At 32.4% G+C, this 10,873-nt stretch overlaps 2 protein-coding genes across 2 annotated transcripts; both read left to right on the top strand.

The window, feature by feature from the left end:
* On the top strand, nt 1-1,389 carry HELRODRAFT_170864 (hypothetical protein; the record flags this gene model as incomplete). The annotated part of the gene is made up of 3 exons (XM_009016690.1): nt 1-102; nt 508-819; nt 943-1,389. 3 exons carry the CDS (start codon nt 1-3, stop codon nt 1,387-1,389), a joined length of 861 nt encoding a protein of 286 aa, XP_009014938.1.
* A 584-nt stretch (nt 1,390-1,973) lies between these two features.
* Nucleotides 1,974-3,672, top strand: HELRODRAFT_170863 (hypothetical protein; the record flags this gene model as incomplete). Its single annotated transcript, XM_009016689.1, has 3 exons — nt 1,974-2,734; nt 2,939-3,156; nt 3,530-3,672. The coding sequence occupies 3 exons, from the start codon at nt 1,974-1,976 to the stop codon at nt 3,670-3,672; spliced, it is 1,122 nt and encodes a 373-aa protein (XP_009014937.1).
* Nucleotides 3,673-10,873: the final 7,201 nt, after the last annotated feature.

Genomic DNA, 10,873 nt, shown 5'->3' with positions numbered 1-10,873 from the left:
ATGCACAAAGCTCAAATAACACTGAAGACGCTGGACTACCACAAATACAGGAGCATCATAATCTCTGGCGAGGATGACGAGTTGGAAAGGTGTAGTAAGGAGGTTCGTGGCGAATATTTTCATTTTTGAAACATTTTTTTTTGAAAATTTTATTAACAAGCTTTTTCTAGTGCTTTTTTAATATTTCAAAATTGAGTAGTTGTAGTAATTATTTCTGATAAAAACTACTATAAACAACATCTTTAGAGGTTTAAACGATAACGCAATATGTGACAAAAATTGTTATTAATATTGAATTACAGCATTTAGCAACGTTATTTTCTCGAAATTTTCAGAGCAATTTATATAATGAAACACATTTTACAGCTTTGTTTCAACCGCCTCAAGGACAATATTCATCAAACAACAAATTTCAAACAAATTATTAACTTCATATGATACGTAGGCTTAATCACGAATAAGTTAAAAATATTTAAATTTTCATTAAAGAAAATTTTTACAAAACAGGTGCGTGCTTTTTATGAAATTGTTCGAACTTTGAGGACGAGGAAGAAATCCTTTAAAGTAACAACGAATCACAGCATTGAAAACGACAATGACGCTTCCTCCTTCGACCACAACAACGTCAAGACCACAACTTCAAACGTTAACGATGGATTTACGAGCGACAGGCAGCGATTGATGTCCATCTGCGGCTACTACAAACTTATGACTGAAGCCAGGAGAGTAGCGCCGATCGACGTGAAGTTAAAAAGTGGATGGTGGGGAGCTTCCAAATCGCAGATTGATGCTGGCAAAGTGAAAATTGCAGGACTGAAGGTTTATTTAAAAAATTTTCAAAACTTCGGTGCCTGCCAACAGTTAATGAGACAATTTCAATTGTGATTTAAAAAAATGTGGTACTGATGAATTTGTTTAAGTAATAATTGTTACCGTACTCAGTTAGAATTGACTGTCATTTGTAACGTTTCGATGCAGGAAGAATTGTTGATGAAGCAGAAAGAGTCAGCTGAATTGCAAAATTTGAGAAGTATTGAAGCAAGCAAGGTGAAAAATGGAAAAATCGCCACATCACCCACATCAACGTCATCAAAAACGTCTTTAAAATTTCAAAGCGTCATCGACACTGGCTCGGAAATAAATTTCAGCAAACTGATCGATGGCCACCCATCCATCTATGCACTCCAGCACAAACGCCTGCCTTGCTTCCAATACATCGGCTATTCAGATCACGTACTCCAAACAATGCACGACCTATTGACTTTGGCCTTTGAAGCTGAAGTTTCAGGAGCTTTGGTAGCTGCCCTCTTAACTTCAATTTCGTCAGATTGGAGGTTTCACTTCCTTCCCCTCAAATGCGAGAATGAAGACGAAAGTATGGATGTTTGATTTTTTGAAACATACTCAGTCTGCTGCTGATGTTGAAAATTTAATTTGAGTTTTTAAAATGACAGAAACGATGTATAATAGTATTATTTCAATGCATTGTTTCAGTTGAGAATTATTAAAATTCTATTAAACGACAATAAATAAAAAAACTAAATAAATATTTTACATTGAAAAATTGAAACTACACAACACACGCATAGTTAGGTGGGCGATGAATGACGTCATCATACGTCACGATTCAGTGTGGCCGCATGGATTAAACGACAGATTGTATGTTTCAAATTTGAAGGATTCTCTGAAATTTCGTGAATCATGTTTGCGTCATCACTGGCCACCAAGCGAACAAAGGTAGTTGGCTGAAAGTTTTTATTGGACTAGTTTGATGATCTTAGCTTATTGACAATGTGATTATAGAATAATTGCATACAACAAAAACATATTGGATAATAGTTGGAGAGTTGATATTTAATGAATATTAATCAACAAAAATTTGAATAAATTTGTTGCAATCACGTGGCATAGAAACATTTAAAAACCAAACTGGAGTAGTTTTTTGGGAATTTTCTGTTTCAATTTATATTTCAATGAGAGGCATCATCATTTTTAGCTCCCATGTAACCGGGCCAATTTCATCAATTCTTCCGACGGTGGAATCATCAACGTTCATGGCGCCACCTGCCATTCAGGGGAACGAAAAATTTGCATCAACTCTCAAGCAGTGCATCAACAAATACAACAACTACAACTACACTAATAATAATAACAATAACGAAGAGCAGTGTTGCGGCAACGACGTCTACCAAACAACAAAACAGCAGCTACTGCAACACTTATCCAGCAAACAGTACAAAGGAGTGACAACGACCATGACGAAGAAAAGTTTGTACACAACCGTGGAAGGCCTATCGCTGGAAGATATCGAAATGAGTAGCAGCTGCCACGCCAGGTACCACCACCACCACCACAAACGTTCAACCTCGAAAGACAACAACAACTGCGTTGGTAATTATAACATCAATTTCGACAACATCATCAACAACAACATCATTACCACCAACAACAACATCAACAACAAAACGCTCAATTCTTTAAAAAATTGCCGCCGAAGTAACAGTTGCACTAACAACAGCAGAGACACGTTTAACAAGATGTACGTTGAGGTCGATGACTACCACAAGGGCAATGGTGAGGAGGAGGAAGACGAGATGTACCGCTTTAATCTCCCGTTCAAACTTAAAAACTCACTTCTGTTTGGTGATAGAAAAAATTTAAGTTTAAACAAGCTGGAAAAAGATGAAGTCGGTGCAAGCGGTAAAAACAAGGCACTCCAGATCAGATCGAAATCGTCATCAAGATGCTCTTCGTCATCACTACACCACACACCATCATCATCACTGCAACAACAACAACGACGACACTTGTTGTCGTCATCATCTTTATCATCATCATCGTCGCTACGCTATGTCACATCGGCGTTATCATCATCGTCGTCATCGCCAAGGAAAAACAAACAAGCTCAATCAAAACATACAAAAAAATACAAAACCAGAAAAAAAATTAGAGATGGTGATGATAGCGATGACGAAAACGATAGTGAAGATTACGACGAAGATAAAGGTTGTGCCAGATACAAAGACAAAAACAAGAGTAGATCAAGAAGCAGCAGCAGCAGCAGCAGTAGCAGCTTGATGTCCAGCATCACAGCCACCACCGTCAAAACTGCACTGGAAGTCAACGAACTGGAAAGAAACAGGTGGCTAGGACTTGGTTTCAGTTAAAAATTTCTAAAAATATCATAAAGTTTTATAAAAGTTATTATTATTTTAATTAACCATTTTCAAAAATTAATATTATATAAAATAAAATTATTGACGCCTTATAAAGACATATTTGAACTTTTAATATGTAAAGATAGAAAAATATCTCTATGATACAGCGAAAGTTAATTAATGTATTTGAATAACTAGACATATAACTGAATTATGTTATTTGGTTTAGACAAGACCTTCTGTTGAAGCTGAGCATTTGTGATATGGCGATTCAGCAGCAACAACAACAACAACAGCAACAACATCAGCAGCAACAACAGCAACAACAACATCAACAACAAAAGTTATCGTCAACAACATTTCAACGCCAGGTGGCAAAACAGCAGCAGCAGACCAAACGACCAACCTTAGCAGCCCTATCGTCCTCATCTTCCTCCTCGCCATCATCATCAAAAGTCTTACAAAACTTGAAAAAGTAACAACCCACGCTAGAAAAGTTTTCGACAAAGATTGAAAATATAAATTAGATAATTATGAATATTTGTAGAATAAAAAAAGTTATTTTGCATAAAATTTTCAGATTTAATATAAACTTACTAATTTTTTTGAGTTGAAACTTTTAATTTTAGAATTATTATTTACATACTCAGAGCAATTCCATTCAAGATAAAATTTTAAATTAATTTCTAAATGAAGATTTTGCTAAAAAAGGCTGAAGCCTAGAAAACTGAAGAACAACATTTATGGCGGTTTTTGGACTACATCTAATCTTAACACTTTGGTCCGCTGTCTAGACCACCCTTCTATGTTATACATTTCAAAATAAAAATTTGCATCGCTAAACTGTCTTTAAATCTATTTTCAGTTTAACAGAAACTAGAAACCGAATGAAATATTTTTAAAACTAGATGTGTGATGGACTTCATTGTTACCTGTACTTACCGTTATAAATTATTGTTAATGCGGTTGTCACCATAATCTGTTGAAACTGCTATTCATCACCATGCAAAAATGCTTTTAATCTTCTTGCTTTATAAAAAAAACCCATAACATACCCAACACACACACACACAAACACACACACACACACACACACACATACATAAATATTTTCATTCATCATTCATATATAATCGTTTATTTATTTGCGTGTTTGTTTATTTGTGTGCATGTGTATGCGTGTGTGTTTGCTGGTGTGTATTTGTGTTGTGTATGTGTGTGTGTGTGTATGTGTGTGTGGTGTGTGTGTGTTAGTTCTTGTAAGGGATTGATGTTTCTATTTAACTGATGGCATTATCGCTAAGAAGTAATCCTTATTTCTTCCCAAGTTCATTCATTTTGAAGCCTTGTTTTATTTAATCAAGTATTTTAATAATTTAAATTAATTTATTTTAATTTTTCTAATTAATTGATTTAGAAATAAAATTTTCATTTATTTCGAGATTGTACTTTTTTATTCTTTAAAAAATCCAACTCTGAAAGACGTAGAATCCGTTACAGACTGCAAAGAGACAATGGAAAATTAACAGAACAATTTAGAATAATTTAATTAGCGTTAATTTGTATGAAGATTGTCGAAGTTTCAATCTAAAATAAAGATACATGAAATAAGAAATTTATACAAGTGAAACAATACAATCAGAATATCAGGAGAGTGCTAACAGCAAAATCTTATAAACCATTCATATTTACTTGCAAATAATAATAAAAGCGACGTGGCAAAGATTTGTGACGAAACTTTATGTCAATGCTATATCACACGAACAGGTAACGAACTAAAAAAAAGAGTTTAGAAGATGAAAAAAATATTAAGACAGAATACAAGCAACAACATTACAAACTTCACGAAACGACAACAACATCACAAGATTCTCTTACGTTGGAAACAACATCACCACAAAACTAACGGCATAATAACATCATTGAAAACATCAACAAAAACATTAACATCAACACATCAAAACATCAACAACAACAACATCGCTACAACAGCACCAATACTACATCACAATCACAGCAACGATCCTAAAATCAGAACAACAGCTAAAAAATCACAACGACATCCACCATCACAACAACAAAAACAACAAAATCATCGAAACATCACCACCACCAACAACAGCAGCAACACAAAATCAGTAATGACATAACAGAACAACAACAGCAACAACTCTGAAACAAAAACGACATCACAAAAACAACAGAATTTGGAGAACAAAACTCACTTCCTTCCAAATATTTATTCACGACACACACCTCAGCTCTCTCCCGGCTAAATTAAAATAAAAATATAGAAACTAATTTATAATGGTCACCTGGTGACCGAAAAAAACATTTTTTAAGACCAGTCGGTCATGGCCATTTAAATGTTTGATGTTGCTCTAGAATAGATAACAATAATTATACTGCTACTACTGCTAGTACTACTACCACTGCTGCTGTTGTTGCTGGTGCAAATGCTGCTACTACTACTTTTACTACTACAACTGCTGCAACTTACTGGTACTACTACTACAACGTATTACTATCTCTACTACTACCACTACTACTACTACCACTACTACTACTACTACTACTACTACTACTACTACTACTACTACTACTACTACTACTACTACTAATAATAATAATAATAATAATAATAATAATAATGATAATAATAATAATAATAATAATAATAACAATAATAATAATACCTAATACTACTACTAATACTACAAACACTGATACTGTTACTAATACTACTACTACAAAATCTAATAAAATTAGTAATAATAAATACTAGCAATGATTAGTAGAGCGCAATACTAGCTGGCAGTGATGATAGGAGGTTTGAGTGATAAATAGCCATTTTGAAAAACTGGCTACCCCATTCAAAATTTCATATTAAACATCAATCATTTTATAAACAGCACGATCTCTCTCTTTCTCTCTTTTTCTCTATCTCTCTTTATTTTTTTCCTTCTTCTCGTTTTCATTTCCTTCACTCTTTCTTTCTTTCTTTTCTACTTTCTTTTCTTCTTTTCTCTTTTTATTGATCTCATTCACTTCTGTAACTTCTTAAAATTTTCTCAGATTTTATTAATTTTGGCTTTTTCCAGTATTAGTTTAAATTTATCAAGATGAAAATAATGAGATAATCTATTTACGAGAAGAATGATGATAATATGAATAAAAATGAGATGATGACGATGACGACGAAGATGACGATGAGGATAAGAGTTGATGTGATGTGATGACGAACATGATTATAGAGTGGCGATGAAGAAGAAGATGACGTTGTTTCAATCTATGTATTCAAGTAACGTCTTTATGACCTCTTAATTTATGTTACACAAAATCGAATTTAAACTAAAAACTTAGGGAAAAATAAATTTGAAAAATGCACTTGCAACGAAAAAAACTAATTCCAATGAAAAAAAAAGTTAAAAATTTTAACAGCGTGGGACAACAAAGACAGCATAATCATAATAAGAACATTCTCGAACATTCTAGAACATTCTCAAGGATCCAGAACTGAATACCACTGGAGCTTATGCAAGCACCTCTGATGAATAAATTTAAACAGGAATTCACTCCTACCAAATATGCATGTACGCACATTCATGCATGCGTTTGTATGAATTCATTCACATGTATGTATGCATGCGTGCATTGCATTATGTTTTTACATACATATGTGCATTCATGCAATAATCTGCTAGTATTTCTGTATGCGTTCGTATGATATCCAAGTGTTTATCCATTTTTATGTTTGTATAAATGTATAAATACATGCCAAACTCAATCCTATCTAGTCACTGTCTTTATGAGCAGTTTTGTGAACTATTGAATGCAAGTTGTGATTTGATGTGTTTTTGTGATGTATGCAAAATAGGCGATCAAAATGTTGATGTTTTGATGTTACAATGATAATAATGATACTATGGTGTTATGTGAAGATGATAAACGTACAGATAATGATGACAAAGATAGAGATAAAGATGGTGAAGATACAGATGATAAGATACAGATGATGGTGATGATGAGTGATGACGACGACAAGTGCATAGATTTGTGCAGGCTTCCAAGACCCAACCATACGTCAATACCCATGTAACAGACTGTCTACCTGAATTTCTTCTTAATGCATACATACATGCATGAATCATTTCTTTATGTATGTATATTTTTTAAATTGTTAAAAACTTACACCGACAACATATCAAATTATTTAAACATGGAAAACAAAAGAGCAACAAAATCCAAAACGTTGCATGGTAAAAAACGTTTAAATACAAAATCAAAAATGTCCATGTCACTAGTATTATAAGCAACCACAACAACAATAACAACAATGGCATATTCATCAGCATCTTCTTCATCTTCCTCTTCTTTTTCATTATTATCTTCACCATCAATAACAAATCGGCACCATTGCTTTCATACTATCATGAAATAGAGGAAATAGAAGAGAGAAAAAGTGAAAAAAATGAAGAGAGAGAAAGAGAGAGAGAGAGAGAAAGAGAGAGAGAGAGAGAGAGGGAAAAAACATCATCAACAGACAAAATGACTGGAAAAAAAAGAAATAAGATGGAGCAATGGAATGGAACGCTCTGAGGCTCGTCAAACGATCGCAATTAAAGAACAATCAAAAGAGCATTTGAGGCTCTTCAATTCTTTAAATTTCAAAATCATTAAAATAGTTTTTTAAAAGTATTTGAAAGCGAAACATTTTTAAAAAACCAAATGTTAACTCACCAATGAGTTTTGTCTGACGTAGATTGAATGATAGATTTTGAATTAAAAAAAAACATTCGTTTTATTAACACAAAGGGTGTAGGAACATTTATATTTATTATAAAATGAAGATGGAAAAAAATAGCAACAATTTGTTTAACCGAACAAACACTTAAGATAAATGAAAGTTTTTCAGAAAAAAATTTTTTCAAAAAGTTTTGATTAAAAATAATATCAACAGTGTATTTTGAAATTTTTTGAGATTGGTTTTTATGTTTTGAAATTGAATTATTCTATTGTTTTCCGTCTAACAGACCTTCCTAGTTCATTGCATATTAACTCTTTTTAATATTACTTTATATTTATTCAGCTAGCAACACGCTATCCAGTCTAATAAATCATATTATGCCACACAACGAAACTAATGTTTTTCTATTAAATTAATAAACATACCTCCAACCAACCCTAAAAAACTCAAAAGATTGAATAAATTTATTGAATTGTTAATAGAATAGCAATTCTTTGTATGAAGTCGAGAAAATTATTTCAAATTAGCTTGCTTTTTGCGTCTTTTTTGAAGTGAGAGAGTTAGAAAACTGGATTGAAAACGCAAGGTCATCATCGGTTTTTCTACGAACGCAAACACATGTGCGGCCATTTGCAGAGATGGGCAGTAATGTAATTCAAGTAACGAAATTATTGTAATTATTACAATTACAATTGTAATTTGTAATTTGTATCGAAATTACTTTTAAGTAATTGGTAATTTGTAATTAAGTAATTTGGCACTTTTAATAAATGTAATTTATAATTGTTATCGAAATTACAATATAATGTGTAATTTGGCCATCTCTTGTTTATTTAAATACGTGCTAAATGTTTAAATATCTATTTAATATTTCACTCGTTCCTGTTATAAAATAGACATTTGTACAGCGTTGAAAGTTAATTTGTGTGTACGTTTGTATATCTATCTGTGTGTATGTGTCCATATGCATTCTTAGATGTATATATTGGTATAGACATGTTTAGTGTCTATTTGAATATATGTGAGTGTACAATTGTTCGCATGGAGCGTTTATTCGCTGCATGTTTTTGCAGTTGGAAGATTAGTTGAAATAATCATTTATTGTCCCGAGATTATTCATCGCTGGTGCATATGGTTTTCTGTGTATGTGGAATTTTATTTGTTTATAACATAATATAAGAACAATAATAATAATAATAATAATAATAATAATAATAATAATAATAATAATAATAATAATAATACATAATATACATTTTTAGTGACAGAAGCATGCTCACAAAGAGGGGGTTTAAGGTCGGAACCGCGAGATAACCACCACCCAACATATAAATAGTTACAATTTTTAAAAATTGATGACGCTTGTGTTGAAGATGAATGCAGTGCTTAAAATGTGATTATTGTTGCAGTAATGTCTTTAGCATCAGTAAAAATTGCAGTAGTAGTTGGGGTAGATGTAATAGTAGCAACTTTAGCAGAAGCAGTAGCAGCAGCAGCAACAGCAGTAGTAGCAGTAGTAATAGTAGTAGTAGTAGTAGTAGTAGTAGTAGTAGTAGTAGTAGTAGTAGTAGTAGTAGTGGCTGAAATCATGTAGACTTCGTTTGTGAGTGCTACTGATGAATGGGAGGTTCATATGCAGATGTGACATGGGTCAGTCAGCAATCTAACAATTAGGTAAGCACTGATTTCAGGTTGTAACTTCAAGTCTGCCGCTGCGTCTCATACTTCCTTACAATGCCATGACGTATTGATGGCGTAATGATGACATAAATGCTAACATTAATGATAATTAGACTGATGTTGAAAACGATAAAAAATTATAAAGAAAGTGAATTAAGATGCAAAACTTGTGATAACGGTCAAGATTGAAATAATGCTACAAACTTATTTATTTACAATAATGATAATAAAAATATCACAAAGTGAAAAGATATTGAACGGGGGAACATCAATATTTGATATATATTTTGTATTGCTAAATATATATATACAGTATCTACCATGAGAGCAAGAATAATGTGAAAATACAAATATTCTGTCAACAACACATTAATGCAAGTTACAAATTGATGGATGACGAGGCGTAAGATACAACAAGGCTCAATTAGCCGACAAAATAAAAACACTTTGATCAAGCCTACATAAAATTAACACCTTCACACATGCACCCGAACCCAAAACATACATACAAAAACATACAACTACTCAGAAAATTCGGGCTAATATTTAAAAACACACAAGCAATCAAACAAACGAACAAACGAACAAACGAACGAACCAACAAATAATATTTTCATACTCTTGCACATAGCGCAACCTCCCATCTCAATATATCAACGCGTAAACACTGGCCTTGGAAGGAGAGCTTTACATCAAAAATATTAAATCATTAACACTTGCCTGCAGTCAGAACAGAAATTGTACATTTCTGTGATAAACAGTGTATGTATATACTTTAATGCTTATGTATATACTTTTGTGTTGTATATATTCAACTAAGATACAAAAATGTAAGATAATGTCTGTATAGCAAAATTGATTGACGAGGTCTTCTTATCTCTGCCCATGGGTTTGAGTTAAAGAAATTGATTCTTAATGTTTAAAAAGGTTCTGATTACATTGATTTGAATTAGAGGAAAACTCACTTGATTCAAAGTAGTTGGAATATTAAAAAAAGGCAGAATAAATACAATAATAATTTTATTAAAAGTCCTAGCAACAAATTTACAACGTCTTTGGCTTCTCAACGACACACAACTCCAAATCTTTCATTTATTTATGGCGTTTTATTGCTGGCTAACGCAATTTCTTTTATGCTTTCTCTATCCCAAAGTTAATACAAATGTTTTTTTAAACTAAAGGTTGAAACTTTCAAAACATTTAAATGTCATTTAAAAATAGAATGACAAAAAACGTTTGGAATATTATTTTTTAGATTAAAAATCTCTTTGACACATTATCAAAAAAA

The sequence above is a fragment of the Helobdella robusta genome, assembly GCF_000326865.2.
Source record: "Helobdella robusta unplaced genomic scaffold HELROscaffold_19, whole genome shotgun sequence".
Lineage (NCBI taxonomy): Eukaryota > Metazoa > Annelida > Clitellata > Rhynchobdellida > Glossiphoniidae > Helobdella > Helobdella robusta.
The sequence above is the reverse complement of the archived record's forward strand: the minus strand, read 5'-3'. Positions and strand labels throughout refer to the sequence as shown.